The 15,986-nt window shown below is 42.8% G+C and overlaps 1 protein-coding gene across 3 annotated transcripts in view; it reads right to left on the reverse strand.

Moving 5' to 3' along the window:
* The window catches only part of VAV3 (vav guanine nucleotide exchange factor 3), a 254,125-nt gene extending 241,384 nt beyond the window's left edge, over positions 1 to 12,741 (reverse strand). Inside the window, exon 1 of one of the 3 annotated variants that reach the window (XR_012905973.1) lies at positions 12,020 to 12,741. Coding sequence is in view for 2 of the 3 variants with exons in the window: in XM_075936644.1 (XP_075792759.1) it covers positions 12,020 to 12,499 (480 nt within the window). In the remaining variant the exon portion in view is untranslated. The remainder of the gene's footprint in view (positions 1 to 12,019) is intronic. The other 2 variants (XM_075936644.1, XM_006119791.4) reach the window with 2 other exon arrangements.
* Between the last annotated feature and the right edge of the window lie 3,245 nt (positions 12,742 to 15,986).

A 15,986-nucleotide genomic window follows, 5' to 3' on the forward strand; every position in this document is an offset into this window, starting at 1 on the left:
ATCCATCCTAGACCTCTCCCACTATAACTTGCTGCTGCAGGTGTGGATGCAGATAGAAATAAAAGATGGCTAGCAGATGGTGGGTTCATCCGGGTGGATGGGGATCAGTTCTGAGTCCACATTTTTGGATCCCTGCAGGGCTCTACACATAACTTCAGCACAAAAATGATCCTGGCAAGTAACTCAATACTTTTCTAACTCCTTTTTTTCTTTTGCTGCCCCTTACACAGTATTCTCCTCCGTTTTCGTTTTATCCTCTTGCTCTAAAATTCTATACTTATCTTCTTCCTCTCTCTCAAACCAGTGTATTATCTATCACTCCCTAGCTAACTCCTCCCCCGCCATGCTTACTCTCAGGTGTGACACTCTTATCAGCTACCAGGAATTCAACTTATAATTACCAGGTTCCCTAATAAATTCCCAACATTGCCACTCACTCTCACATTGGCTCCCAAGCTGGTGCTGACATCACCTGTAAGCTGTTCGCTGTTCCCTGTAAGCTGTGCACTTGTGTGGCCACTTAGAAAAAATTCAGATGTTGCCCAGCTGATTAGCAGAGTGCCCACAGCTAAATTCTGGGTTTCTATTGGTGGTGCACATTAGCACATGCCTTGGTGCATATAAAAATTTATTCTGCACATGGATGAAAAAAATCCGTACATGGATGGAAAAGATTGGAGGGAACATTGCCTGGCAGTATTCCATAAACAATCCTCTTTTTCTCCTTTTCCTTCCCAATATCCATATTTCCTTCTCATCTATCAGTCACCTCACTGCCTTTACCTCCCCATTTGCTTTTTTACTCCTATAATTTCCTTTGTCAGTTTTCTCATTTGACCTTCGGTAAAAGAAAGGGTTAGAGCCAGAAAACAAAAATCCTTTTATCCTCCTGATGTTTAAATCTGTAGACAATAAAGCTGTAGATTGTCCTGGTGTCAAATACTACTGCCCTGGTAATTAACTTCCTAGAATACAGTCAGCATGTTATAATGGACATTCAAGGACGTGCCACCATCACTGCATCATTGAAGAGTAACACAGGACATGCACAATCTGGCTCTCTGGATTTTTCTTAGCCTGAATCTTAAATGATTTTCCTATTTTCTTTCCAGTCTCCTTTTGCTCTCTGATGCCCCTTTTATTCCTGCCTGTTAGCTCTCTAGTTCTTCCATCTGCTTGCCTCCCACTTCGGCTACCTCTCCTCCCTCTTTTTTTTCCCCTCTTTCCCTTTCACCAGCCTACTGTCACCACAATAGTCTCTCCCACAGTCAAATTGACTACTCAACTACTTGCTTCCCCCCCCCCCTTGCTGCCTCTGTATCAGAGACAGCAAGATGTGGGGGAAGCAGGAGCCTGTGCTAGGGGAAGCAGGCTTAAAAGCCAGTTCCCCCCAGCACTGTCTCCACAGTGCCATCTGTCCCCCTCACACTGGCTGCCTCCTCCAGCAGCAGCCCCTGTCCACGGCCAGCCCCGGCGGACAGCAAGCAGAGGCTGCTCTGGCAGCAGTCTCTGTTTAAAAGCTGGCTCTCCCAACACCATCTCTGTGGTGTCACCTGTCCCGCTAACGCTGCTGCCCTCTCCAGCAGCAGCCCCTTGTCCGCAGCCAGCCTCCCTGAAGTCCCCTGCAGACAGGGGCTGCTGGACCCAGTGCAAGCTGGGACTGAGCAATCCTGGCTCACGCCGGGTCCAGGAGCTACCCACACTGCAGCTCTGTAGTTTAAATATAGTAGTAGCCGGGCTACCTGTGCATCTGGTTCTTACTACATTTAAACTGCAGAGCCACAGTGAGGGTAGCTCCCAGACTCAGCACGAGCTGGGACTGAGGAAGTCTTCTCTTATCGACTAATCATGTAGTCAATAAAAATTTTATCAACTACATGATTAGTGGATTACCCACCTCTTAACATCCTTAATTCAAGTACGAGAAGACTGATCAATTTGGCAGCAGGGAAGAGAAGCAATTCTCTCAAAACAAAGAAACATTACTGTCTCTGTTAGTTGATGTTAGTTATGTACACTGTAGCTGACTGATTCATGAATTAATGTAGCATACATACTGTAATTCTGATTTATATTTTATAAACTCCGAAATCCCCAATTAGCTCAAATATGGATTCTCCTGATTTAAAAAAAAAAAAAAAAAAAAAAAGTTCTCCTGAGCTGAAAACTATTATGCCAAATTCCAAATCCTTGAGAAATCAATTATAATAAAAATGCTGACACAATCTTGGCTCCTGGGGTCATTGCCAAGGACCACTATAAATTATTGTATATTTTTTCAAAATTCAGATCTTTTCATCCCCTCCTACGATTTAAGGGACAGGCACATCTCATTGCACATGGAGCTTGGCAGACATATTGCCATCCAAGCATGCAGGAGTTTATCACTAAATCTTAATTTCTACACCTAAAGATAACTCAGAGACAGAATGACAGCAATAATCTACTTTTATTGCTTTAGGTGGTCATATGAAAAAAACTACGTCTTTCAAAATAAGGGGTGAAAATGTATAAAGCTTAGACAAAATAAACCTAGCTTTACGTTATTATTTTAAGAATGATTACAGCACATAGTTATTTAAAATAAATAATTTATATAAACATCTCCGTTAGTAAACTCCCATCCTGGCAGCACATCAGTTGCAGTTTTCCTGTTTAGCAATTTCTCACAAGTTAACAGAACTCCTTGCAAAAACTATTTCAAAACTAATTTACAACATGGCACAGATGTAGGAGTTGCAAAAAAAAAAAAAATCATCTAATGCAGATCAGCACAGCTAATTTGTTTAAAGGACCACATTTCTGATGACAATTTATCCAATATCTGTTACAATTCAAATTGAAACATTATGATTAGAACTTACAGTTATAGTTCATTTCCATTATTTACACCAGTGTAATCCAACCCTGGAGAAACAATTCGTCATGAAATGGAATTACCACAAAGTTACAAGGCAACAATTCTATCAGCAGTCAAGGTCACCATGTGTTGACGTGATATCTCATGAAAGCTTTTACAATACAATGTTAAGGCATCATACGACAATATCTAATCTCAACTAAAACGGTCCTTCTCCTTCCCCCTTTTCTGGCTGCTTGGAAAGCTCCAGCACTGGCTTTACAGTAAGGATCATGCTGCTTGTAATGCGTGTTTGTTCTGTGCAACACCAACCAAAGTCTCAGTATTACCAACATCATACTACAAAACACAAACTCCAGAAAATCATATTGGCCAAAAAAAGAGACTTTAAAAAAAGTTTAAATGTGTTTTGTCTTCTGAACAACTCATGCGGCCAGTTCCTGCAAACTTAGATAGTAATGTGATTTTGGCCCTTGCTACAAGACCCTCACCAGGGACAGGTTCCCATTGTCAGTCTTTGTAGAAACATACACCAGGGACAGTCTCTGCCCCCAAAGAGCTTCTCATAGAATCATAGAATCTTAGAGCTGGAAGAGACCTCACAAGGTCATCAAGTCCAGCCCCCTGCCCAAGGCAGGACCAATCCCAACTAAATCAATTCAGCCAGGGCTTTGTCAAGCCAAGACTTGAAAACCTCTAGGGATGGAGATTCCACCACTTCCCTAGGTAACCCATTCCAGTGCTTCACCACCCTCCTCGTGAAATAGTCTAGCTTCTAGTCTAGTGAAAAGCTTAGTGGTGAATTTATGACATGGAAGCTGGAACTAGGACCTGTCAGATTCCTCTCACATAGGCAGTATAATATCCATTGATGAGAACAACTTTTAATCCCTGCTGAATTGGGCACAGTTCACACTGGTGACCTACAGGCAAAAGGCTCTATACCCATTAGCAATGCCCTAAGATTCCAGGCCTCATAAGCATTAATGTTAGTCCTTAAAAAATGAAGCTGACTTCATAAGCTGATAAGTTTATTAAATGAAATTCTGACCTTCCTAGAGCTCTTGCAGTGGCCCTTCCACTCCCAAGACACAATCTCTCACACATTGCTGTGAGTTGGCCAAACACTATTCTTAAGAGACAATTCTCAGTAACCAAACATAAACAATAAAAAAATAGTAAAACAAACATTTGCACAATATCAAAATGTGCTTCTAAATGCAATGCTCTGTGATTTAAAAATCATCCAAACAATGGCTCCAAGGTCCTTATGTTGACTTGTATACATTTTTTACTTCAACATGTGTCATCATGATTAAAGGTCTAGAAAACATGACCTAAAAGGGAAGACTGCAATAATTGGGCTTGTTTAGTTTAGAAAAGAGAAGACAGAGAGGACAGGATAGCAGTTTTCAAGTATCTAAGGCTGTTACAAGGAGGAGAGAGACAAATTATTCTCCTTGGCCTCTGATGATAGGACAAAAAGCAATGGACTTAAATTGCACCAAGGGAGGTTTAGCTTGGACATTAGGAAAAACTTCCTGTCAGGATGGTTAAACACTAGAATAAATTGCCTAGAGACGTTATGGAATCTCCATCACTGGAAATATTTAAGAGCAGGTTGGATAAACATTGATCAGGGACGATCTAGACAGAGCTTGGTCCTGCAGTGAGGGCAGGGGACTGGACTTGATAATCTCTTGAGGTCCCTTCCAGGTCTAGTATTCTTGATTCTATGGTCAGCAGTATATGAATCTATAACCTTCAGATCCACAGCACAAACCACTTCCACCATATCTATAGGAGTGACCTGAGTAAGGGGGTGTATGGGAGAGAACAATTTGCTATTATCTTCTATGTAGCCCAGCCCAGATAGTGAGAGACTACACACACATTGCCAGAGGGCCATACCAGCATTTGTGACACAACAGAGGAATGCATAGGCAACAGGAGTCTTGGTTTCCATTCCTAGCACAGACAGTGGACTATGGTCTAGTGGTTACAAACATCAAAGCCAAATGCACTGACATCCCTGCTTGGGTCACCTGTGAGGCCTGAAGGCCGGACGGCTCTGTATGTAAAAACCAGAGTCTCTATCATTTCATCCAAAGAACTAGCTCTCTTACCCTGGTAACAGTCATAAATCTCTATGTGTGGCATAGCTGCTACAGGATAGCAGAGTCACAGCATATCAGTGTGGGTTACAGAAATATTGAATTTGCCATGCTCCTTCTGAAAGCATTACATGGCAAAAGTGGAGGAGACTTTGAATCTCTGAGATCAGAGGCCTTGGGGCTATGTCCCGCTCTGCCTGTAATTCAAGCTCTCACTTATCTTCTGAAATTGGTGAATGATAACTACCCCACAAAGCCTGAAACTTTGATTCACATAAGTGATTTGAAGGTCAGAGAAATGTTAACACCAATCAGAGGACAAGCTGGAAATAGAACTCATGCTTTCACTAGACTATAGGACATTTTATGAGGCATGTGTCTCGCTCTCTGTTTTTGCTTCCCAAAATTCTGGGAAGAACTTCCCAAACTCTTCACATCACCATATATCTACTTGTAGCAGGGACCAAACTCGTGAAATCTGACACACTGAACAGGAAAATACTAATTTGACTCCACCAAAGATACATGCATAACCACAAAGAGTCACAAAAGGATCAAACAATGCAAATAAAATATTACTACAGGTATCTTAGCTTGCAAAGCAATATGCACTAGTGGACTGAGTATATGCATCCGGGAGCTAGGATCTCCCAAATTCTAATTCCAAGTCTACCATTGGCACTTACCCTGTCTGTGTCGGGGGAAATACCATACTACTTGCTATATCCCAGGACTAGGAGAACTAACTAGCATTTCCAAAAAACCATTAAACACATATGATGCAGATACATAGTCTAAAATTCTTTGTGCTACTGACAAGTGTAACTATTTCTCAAAACACTGCAGATCTACAGCCTAATCATGACAGAGTATCTCCCCAAGAGGTACTAAGTACCTTCAGTTGCTTATGCTAGAATGGGAGTGGCACCTTTTTAGAATGCTCAGCACCTCTCAGGATTAGTCCCTTAATTTTCTATGTATGCATTGCTGACCTAGATACATTTTTTAAACGTATCCAAGGTTATAATGATTTCTGAAACTTTCAAGGGGATGATTCTCTAATGTGGAAAGTGCCTCCTGCAACGGGCTGATTAACTTCTCTGGTGAAAATCAATGGAAGAACAGGATTCTCTTTATTTTGCAGAGACACATAGCACCTAGAATAAATTAGCCAATTCTTTACTGGGATCAACATTTGGCCCGTATAGGTTTTGAGCCACATAGACAAACCCCTGGATGTGCAAGGAGTCCCACTGAAGTCAGTAAGGCCGGAAGCATGCACAAGTGTCCATCTGCACAGAGTAGCTTGCCAGATCAGGACCTTGGATGTAAGTTTTTGAGGCACAGATCCAGCCTTCTTCCCCCTCTGTGAAGCATTAACCATACCTCTGACATTATACAAAGATATAATATATGCAGATCTAAAAGTTGCATTTAAAAAATGTATTATAAATAAAGTAACATTCCCAATCATATTTGAAAACTCCTATTTACAGTGAATACTCAGCAAACAGGTATGACCCTCAAATTAGCCTGCTTTCTTAGACACATGCATTCATACTTTACACATTATAGATTTCTCCAGAAAGCTCTATTTGAAAAAGAATGCAAGAGGATATTTTGCTTTAGTCTGCTGAAAATAAGCATCCAACTATTACTGCTTTAATTGATCAGAGGTAAAATCAACTAGCATTGTTCTAGACAAGTAGCAGTAATTCTGAGACACAGCTGATTACAATTAGTTACTGACCCAGAAAACATTGAATGTTATTATAAAGAAATCTTTGTAGTTTATTAACCCAGTAGAATATATTTACATATTTTTATTCATGATGAAATGCTAGTATTATATGAAGCTATATCCAACATTTGAGCTGTACATTATAGTTTTACAAGCTAAGGTAATATCAATGTGCAAACCTTATGCATTTGGATACAAAACAGATTGCCTACAAGGAATCACCCACATATATTCTGCATACAGGGATGTATAAATAGCTAAATATACCATGAGTTGGAAATAAGACCAGATTAACCTTTCTGTGGGCCCCGGGGCTATTAGATTTTATGGGACCTTGGGGGTTTGGAGTGTGCAGCAGATGGGGTGCAGAAGGAGGTGCAGCTCCAGCTGGGGAGATGGGCTCTGGGATGGGGCCAGAGATGGGACACGGGGTTGAAGTCTGGCAAGAGGCTCAGGTGCAGGCACTGAGTAGGAGTTTTGGTGCGGGGGTTCAGGAGGGAATGCAACATGGAGGCTCCAGATGGAAGGTACTTAGCTTGAGTGGCTCCTGGTTGGTAGCACATCAAGACTAAGGCAGGATTCCTGCCTGCCTCTGCACCACGCAACTCTTCTCCCTGAGGCAGCCAGCATGTCCAGCCACTAGACAGAGGGGCAAGGCCACTGCGCATGCTGATTGTGCCCAAATCCCCGCTGACTCTGGCCAACAGTTCCTGGCCAAAGGGAGCTGTGGAGCCAGTGCTGGGGGCAGCGGCAGCACACAGATATTTCCTTTATGTCCCAAGGGGCACACCAGCAAACTGGTGCTCGCAGCTCCAGTCCCACGGGGCACTGAGGCTTGGAAACTAGTGTTTGGCCCGCAGTGCAGAGATTTGCCACAGGCCAGATGAAAAGAAGCAGCAAGCCACATCTAGCCCATGGGCCTGTGGGGGCCTCCTTCACTGGATGCTCTGGGCTGCAGCCCCTAAACCCCTGCAGCCCCTAAACCCCTTGCAGACTAAACAGACCCAACTCCCTCAAAAAAAAAAATTAGTCTGCAGAAGCGAAGAGTGAGGGGGGATTTGATAGCAGCCTTCAACTTCCTGAAGGGAGGTTCCAAAGAGGATGGAGAGAGGCTGTTCTCAGTAGTGACAGATGGCAGAACAAGGAGCAACGGTCTCAAGTTGTGGTGGGAGAGGTCCAAATTGGATATTAGGAAAAACTATTTTACTAGAAGGGTAGTGAAGCATTGGAATGGGTTACCTAGGGAAGTAGTGGAGTCTCCATCCCTAGAAGTATTTAAGTCTCGGCTTGACAAAGCCCTGGCCAGGTTGATTTAGATGGGATTGGTCCTGCCTAGAGCGGGGGGCTGGACTTGACGACCTTCTGGGGTCTCTTCAAGTTCTATGATTCTATGATAAGGGGATGGTTGGATGAAATAACATGATCTTGGTAACTAATTGACCATTCATTATCAGTTGGAAATAGGTCAATGGAGGGATGATAGGAGTTGCTATAGGGAACTTTCTGGGTGTCTGGCTGGTGAGTCTTGCCCACATGCTCAGGGTTTAGCTGATCGCCATATTTGGGGTCAGGAAGGAATTTTCCTCCAGGGTAGATTGGCAGAGGCCCTGGAGGTTTTTCGCCTTCCTCTGTAGCATTGGGCACAGATCACAGCTGAAGGACTCTCTGCATGTTGGGTCCTTCAAAGTATTTGAATGCTTCAATATCTTTGATATAGGTGAGAGGATTATTCTAAGAGGGGTGGTTGAGATTCTGTGGCCTGCACTGTGCAGGGGGTCAGACTAGATGATCATAATGGTCCCTTCTGACCTTAAAGTGTATGAATCTATGAATCCAACCATGGTTGGCAAACCAGGATTCGGAGGAAGGAGAATCCTTTCCTCCAATGCCAGAAGCTGAATGTCAGACTGATGAACCCGTGCTCTGTTCCAATCTAGCACATCCTACTTATTGTATACTGCTGCTAAATGTGTGCTGTAAGAGAATTCATGTGAATTTGTTCCATTTAAAATTCATGTCCTCTACCATATCTACATCATTTAACAAAGATACAGAATACCACCTACACACACACACACACACACACACACACACACACACACACACACACACACACACACACACACACAGTGTCCTATATAATTTTCAAATGTTGAAGTATTTTAGAACACTTCCACCTATTACACTGTTGGTGTAGCTTTTATTTTGACTGGTTGCACTTTGTTCTGGATATATTTTTATCCTGCATTACTGGTTTTTACAGAGTATTTTGCAGCAAATGAATTTGCCAAAATGAGAATGCTGTAATAAAAAGAAAGAATATAACTGACACCAACCAGTGACTGTGGACTAAATGTGTCAAGTGAATGTAGTCAGTTTACATCAATTGTACTGATATCTATTTTCAATAACACATTAAATAAGAGGAGGCTCCTAAATTGGATGGTAATATTGCATATCTAGTCATCTAAAATGAGCTTCAATAGAAAAAGTAGAACCTTATAAATTATTAGGTCTTTCTGGCATTCAGAAAGTTGGAAAATGGTGGCAAATGTTAAAGCCTATTCTCCCTTCATCAGACATTTACTTAGCTTCTGTACACTTCAGTGAAGTTACAAGTGCACATCAAATGGGGTTAGAAGCAGACCACTTATACTCAGAATTTCTTCTCATAATATTTTAATATAATGTTAATATTTTATGCTGACATATTAAAGACTGGCACTCTGGGGCAATGATAAGATATGCATCTAGGTATAATCCTAAACAAAATCGTTGTTTAAAAGGAATGGAAGAGTGAAACCATGCTTCAGTGGAGTCCTACTAATGCCTAGCATCTGTGTGTTTATATAAGACTCTAGTTAATTCACAACACGGCAGAAATTGTGGAACTTACAAATTAGGCTTCCACGACAACTGTGTCAGCTGAGCAGGACTGACAGTGGGAACACCAGCAATGAGCCACCCAGAGCTATAGTTGTTGCAAAAATTCTGGCGTATCAAAAATTAGCAGGCATAATATAATACTGGATTGCTTATATTGCTCTAGCAATTTTTTCTTAAACAAATTGGTCTTCTCTTGCTTATTCCAAATTAACAGAATTAATAAAGGTACATTATTACCTTTCCACAATTTTCCATGTTTTCTCCACAATCCAATCTCAATTATTTAACAATCACCCTGAGATTCAAGTATGGCCCAACATGAATATTTGTACTGAAAATTCTATATCTCTACAAAAAACAAAATATAAGAATGTCTGGAAATTAACAGTGAAGAGACCCAAACAATTCTCAACAGACATATTCCTCTCTCTCTTCATTAACCAATCTTAACTTGCCTCCCTAAAATCTGCAAATATACATGCAAGGATAAAAACAAGTTACAATAACACACACCCACCCCGTTCCTGTAACTCTCAAATGCCACCTCCACTCGTCTGCACTAATGTCCTTCCTCTATTCTTTGCACAATCCATGTCCTTGAGGATCCCTACTCTCTCCTTTATTAATGCCATCATCCTGCCTATCATGTACTCACATCCACACCACTACCCCTTCCATTCGAAAAATAGGAAACATGGCATCACAACTACCTCACCAGGTATCTCTCAGTCACCTTCTATCCTCTGTCACCTATTCATGACTCCATATTTCTTCCCAACTCCTATCTCACTCCAATCCCCCCCTTCCACCAAACTCCCACTTCCAGTCTATGCCCCATTAGGTACCCTTTTGTCAAGGTCAAGCCAGCAAACTAGAAAAAGTCCATTAATTATAAATTGTTTATATTAAATACATTTTCATGCTCTTTATCGCCCCCTATAAGATAAAAGCAATTTGTTTTCAGCAAGGCCCACAAAATGTAACTGAATTCTGTATGAGTCTCCACAGGAGCACAGAGACTACCCAAGCAGATTCATTAGCATGTTCAGGCCCAATTTCAGAAATTCTAAATCGTTATGAGACAGAATACAAAAAAATTAATGGGATTTTTTTCAAATCTGAAGGGCAGGTATTTGCAGTTCAAAACACCATAACTTTCTAACTGCTCTTTTTTAAAAAAACTATGTTTCTCAAAACTTATCTGGGTTAAGATGAAGGATGTAAAGATTAAGGAAGATTGTAAGGGAAAGGAAGGTGTACTAAAACAGACTTATTTGGGAAGCTAGCTTAACTTGGTTATTATTACTCCATAGATTAGTTCTATAATTCATACAATTCCAAAAAGAAGGGGGATACAAAACAAGGCCTTGGTGCTGCAGAAACTTATCCACCCAATTAACAATCTGCATATTTAACTCAATATGACTACTTACATGCTTAAAATTAAGCATGTGCTTTTTTGCAAGATCAACAAACTGGACCACTGGCCTTTGTAAATTGTTCCACACCTGTGCAGAACCCTTCCAACTTCAAAGGAGCTTCCCATGGGCCCATGGTTCATATGTGCTTTATAGGACTAGGGCATCTCAAAAATGAACACAAAGGAAATTCACATAAGGGCCAACTTTATCTGACAAAAAGCAGTCAAAACCGAAATCACATGCTTAAAGTATCACAGCTTTGTGCAGGGATATTACAGCTTCTGAGGTCTTTAAGAAGCCCCCTGTCCCGAGGTGCACAATACAATATATAATCCAAATCCTAGCTTTAACTTTGATCTCCATGAAGATCAGATGCCTAACAATCTCACATACAGCTTTTGTTATATTTCTTTGCCTGTCTTTTGAGGAATGGTTGAGGAAACACTATAAACACCAGCATGAGACAAGACCACATGCCCAGAAACCTTCAGAGGGCTGCAATAAATGTATGTCAACTTAGTCTTCTTCCGCCTTCCTCGCCCCCCCAACTATTGTAAGTATATTGAATGGTAATTCAGCTTCCTAGATTCCTCAGCCCACAATTCCTTTTAAAATTGCTGATCTAGTCATCAGGACACAATTTGACAACAAAACAAAACTGGAACAGTTGGGAGGGGGTGTCTTTCTGTTTGGCTTTAGGGGGTTGTTTGTTGCTTTTTAAAAAAAAACAGGAGGCAGCATGTCAATTTGTCTTCATAATAACTACTGCCATCCCAACAGCGTGGGTACAGTGCCCACGCAGGGCCAGGGGCCCATCCCACAGTGGGGCTTGGCTCCCACCCGCACCTCGCCCTCGCCCGCTCCCTCTCCCCCAACACTCTGCGGAGCGAAAGGCGGCGGCGAGGCGCGGGGCGCTCGGAGCATCCCAGTGTCCGCGGGGCGCAAGGAGGCGGCTGGTGCCCGGGCGCCGCGGGACGGGCGGAGCCGGCGCCCTTACCTGGGACATCTGGGGCCGGAGGTTGATCTCCTTGAGGTTGATGGAGTGGGCGCGCAGGTTGTTGAGCAGCTGGCACAGCAGGACCCCATCGCGGAGGGTCTGCGCCAGGTCGAACACCTGGGCCGTGGGCCAGGTCACTCGGTGGTTGGGCGGCAGCACCTTGCAGTGGATCAGCCAGTGGGCGCATTGCTTCCAGGGCTCCATGCCGGGCGCGGAGGATGCTGCGGGCTGCAAGCGCCCGCTCCCCCAGCCCAGCGAGGCAGGGCGGCCCCCGGGGCTGCGCCGGGCTAGAGCGTGGCGCGCGCTGGGCTCCCCGCTGCCCGCAGGGCTCCGCTCCGGCTCTTCCGCCCGCTCCGGCCCCCAGCAGCTCGCGAGCGGCAGCAGCTGCCGGGCGGCGGCGGCGGCGGCTTGGGAGGCTGCGTGTGAGCTTCCCCCTCCCCCTCTGCGCAGAGGATGGGCTCGGGACAGGTGCGCGCGCATTGGCTCTGAGCAAGCGGTGGACGCTGTGCGGAGGCGCCGGGGCGCTGTCTGCAGGGCGGGTGGCCCCGGGACCCCTTCTTCCCATGGGGGGCCGCCTGCTGGAGCGGGCAGCCCCCGCGAGGCACGAGGACAAAGGCTCCTCCCGCCCCGTTCCAAGGAGGGAGCTCGTTAGGGTCCGTGGTAGCTGGTGGAGCAACTTTCCTGAGACTTCTGCAGACCTGCCCGCTGAGCTGCTGGAACCAGGGGACAGCTGGGACCCGGCCGCCTTCTTCCATGAGACTCCGGTGCGAGTTGGAGCGGGAGGGGGTAGGATCGGGCAGCAGAAATGCGGTGTTGGCTATTAAAATTACCAGCCACTTTTTTAGTGCCACAGAAATGTACTGTTTGGGGCCCTGCCTTGCTTACTATCAGCAGTCTCTCTGGCAGTAGGACTGGAACAATATTTATGGTGGGGGGTGCTGAAAGCCACTTGATCCAAACTGTAAATCTTGCATCTGAGGGAAACCACTTCAAGCCAGCGAGTGCAGCATCACATGGCCCTAATTCCAGTTTAGTTCCGCTGTCAGTTATACCAGTGTAAAGCCAAAATAACTTTTGTTTTCATCTCTGTAATGTGGTTGGAACCACTGTAGCTTAAGAACAGCATTTAGCCCTAAAAGCTTAAAGGTGACCTACACGAAAGCAAATTGGGGTGTTTGCCTTTTGCTTCTATATAATGGGTGAAGAATGCTGGAAATTTATTTACTGAAGTTTACTTTCCTTTCCCCTCCCACTGCTCCCACCCCTCTTTTCCTGATATTAGACATTCAGGTGTTCTCTGCCTTGTAAGTCTGATGTGAGCACTGGAGAACTAGTAAGATTAAAACAATACAGAAACAAAGGGAGTGAAATCTAATTAAACAGAGGGAAAGGGATATTTTATACAAAATGTTTAAAACTTATTTTGGATTATTTTTTATAACACACACTTGGGAGGGAACGCTCCTTTTTTAGTGATTCAAACTGAATGAGAGGCCTTTCAAGGTTCTGAGTCAGTCATTCCAGCATGCATAAAGAGAGAGAGTTCCAGATCCATAATATATTTACACTCTTAAGGCACTTCTGTACTTAACAGACAATCGGCACTCCAGAGGTCAATCTTCTAGCATTGGATTTAGCAGACCTAGTGTAGACCCCTAAATCAAATGCTGAGGGCAGCCCCTGCTGGCATCCAGTACTCCTGCAAACAGTAAGGGAAGCCCACAGGAGTATTTGCTCCTGTCAGCCTCGTGCTGGGTGGACGCCACCATGACTCAGCTAGAGGTAAACTGACTCCAGCTACAGCATTTTGTGTAGCTGGACTTGCATATGTGAAGTCAATCTGCCTGATCTAATACAGACCAGGCATTAATGTCCATTGAAATCAATGAGAGTTAGCTACCTTAATATCATTGAGGATCTGGGCTAAAATTGCTATTCCTGGTACTTCCATGGTAAAAATACAAGCAGAAAAGATATTTTAGTCCTGAGAGAGGCACTAATGAGAGAAACCTTCTTTTATACAATAAAAAAAGCTAAAAGGGACACAAACCCATTTGTATGCTTGAACGTCACCATTAAACACTGCGGGCTTTCAGTTACACCTGTTTAACCCCATTAGCTTCATTGGGGTTGCACAGATGTAATCTAGGGCAAGATTTGGCCATATGTTTCTTACTCACTCATTAAATGCATTGGCCATGTGAAAAATTCTAAAAAGTAGCACACTACACCTCACAATGTAAAAATCTGAAAAATATACAGAAAATTTAAATCAATTACATGAAATGTTGTAACTTTCACTACTACAGCCATAGAGTGTTTGAATGTGCTTAGTTTTAAATATTGCTCATTTTCACAAATTGAGGGGGTTTAGAATTAAAGACTACACTATAAAAATTCAAAGAGGGAAAAGAGGTGATATAAATTGATAGCCATGTATTATTCTTACTCTGTACTAAGAAAATAAATTACTCACAGCTTTAGTATAAATTATCAGTATTTTCTGGAAGACCATCCATGTCTGTCAATCAGACATAGGACATAAACCAAATTAAATCAATTTAAATGCTGTTGAAAAAATTGACATCAATGTAATACATCGCAACTTGCATGCACATAATCTCAATATACAACATTCAGCTTAAATTGTTACAATCAGCCAAAATATTCTTTTTTAATTATAAAGAAGAATTATGACTAAGTTCTTATAAGAACCCATAAGAGTTCATAGTACTCTGTAGGTCTACTTAAAAGCTATCATTTCCTTTGGATTTCTAAGAAGGTGCCTTTTATTTCCTCACAAATTTGACAATCTAGAAATAATGCAAACAGTAAGCTTCTGTCTGTTAAAATGATGAGCTTAGTTTTTAACCACAAAACTTTTAAAGAAATACTAGTGTAAATGAAAAAAACCTGTATACTTTTCCTTCAATATCAAGGGAATCCAAAAATCTTCCAACATCCTAATTTGGTTACAAACTCCAGCAGGATTATGAGAGAGAACCCAGTGCCACTTGCAGTTTTCATATGTTCTTTTCTGGCAAAATTTTGATTTATATTGCTTCTTGAGGTTAGAATACAGAGTCTCTTGTTAATTATAAAATGTTTTTCATATTTATACAAATGCTGATTGCTTGTGTGAGTGGTGTTACTTATGCAAGCAGCTCCACTGGTAGTGCAAGCAGCTCTACTGGCAATATAGGAATTACCTGAAAAAGTACAAGTTTCAGAGGGGTAGCCATGTTAGTCTGTAACTGAAAAAATTAAAAAACAATGAATAGTCCTGCAGCACCGTAAAGATTAACAAAAAATGTAGATGATATTATGAGCTTTCGTGGGCACAGCCTACTTCTTCAGATGAATGAAGTGCAAGTTTTTCACATGGGATCTGCCCTGCAGCAACCTCACCATTTTGCATAACTGAGCGGTGCTTAATCTCCTACCAAAAAGCAAACATAAATGCCCCTGAATGACTCAAAGCCCCAAGAGCAAGTAGGGTCAAATTCTATCTTTGCGATCACATTGAAGATGGCAGGACTGCACAGGTGTAGCAGAGCATATTTGAAAACAGTGGGGTACTCAGGTGCCCTGGAGAGCAGTATTTGATGCCCAGTTATTATTACTGGTAATGATTTATTGACTCTCTCATTATTCACAACAGTACCTTTCCCAAGGCTAGATAAAAGGAGGATTCTGAAGTTGAATTTACAACCCACTCAGATAAAACTTTATTTTAATGTGAACTGTTCAGTCAAACCAAAACTTGAAGATAGCAGACACAGGCAGAACTCAAAACCCAAAGATGACAGATTTCAGTGGGGAAAAAAGGAGACCTGTTGGACCACAGATGTTGTGGACCAGGGGGCCCCAGCCAGGAACCCAGTGGCAGGCAGGCGAACAACTGGGAGTGCTGATGAGCTGGGAGCTGGGCAAAGCCAGCAGCAGCAGGTCCAGGGCTGCAGCAGCC

Source organism: Pelodiscus sinensis, chromosome 9 (assembly GCF_049634645.1).
Source record: "Pelodiscus sinensis isolate JC-2024 chromosome 9, ASM4963464v1, whole genome shotgun sequence".
NCBI classification, from domain to species: domain Eukaryota; kingdom Metazoa; phylum Chordata; order Testudines; family Trionychidae; genus Pelodiscus; species Pelodiscus sinensis.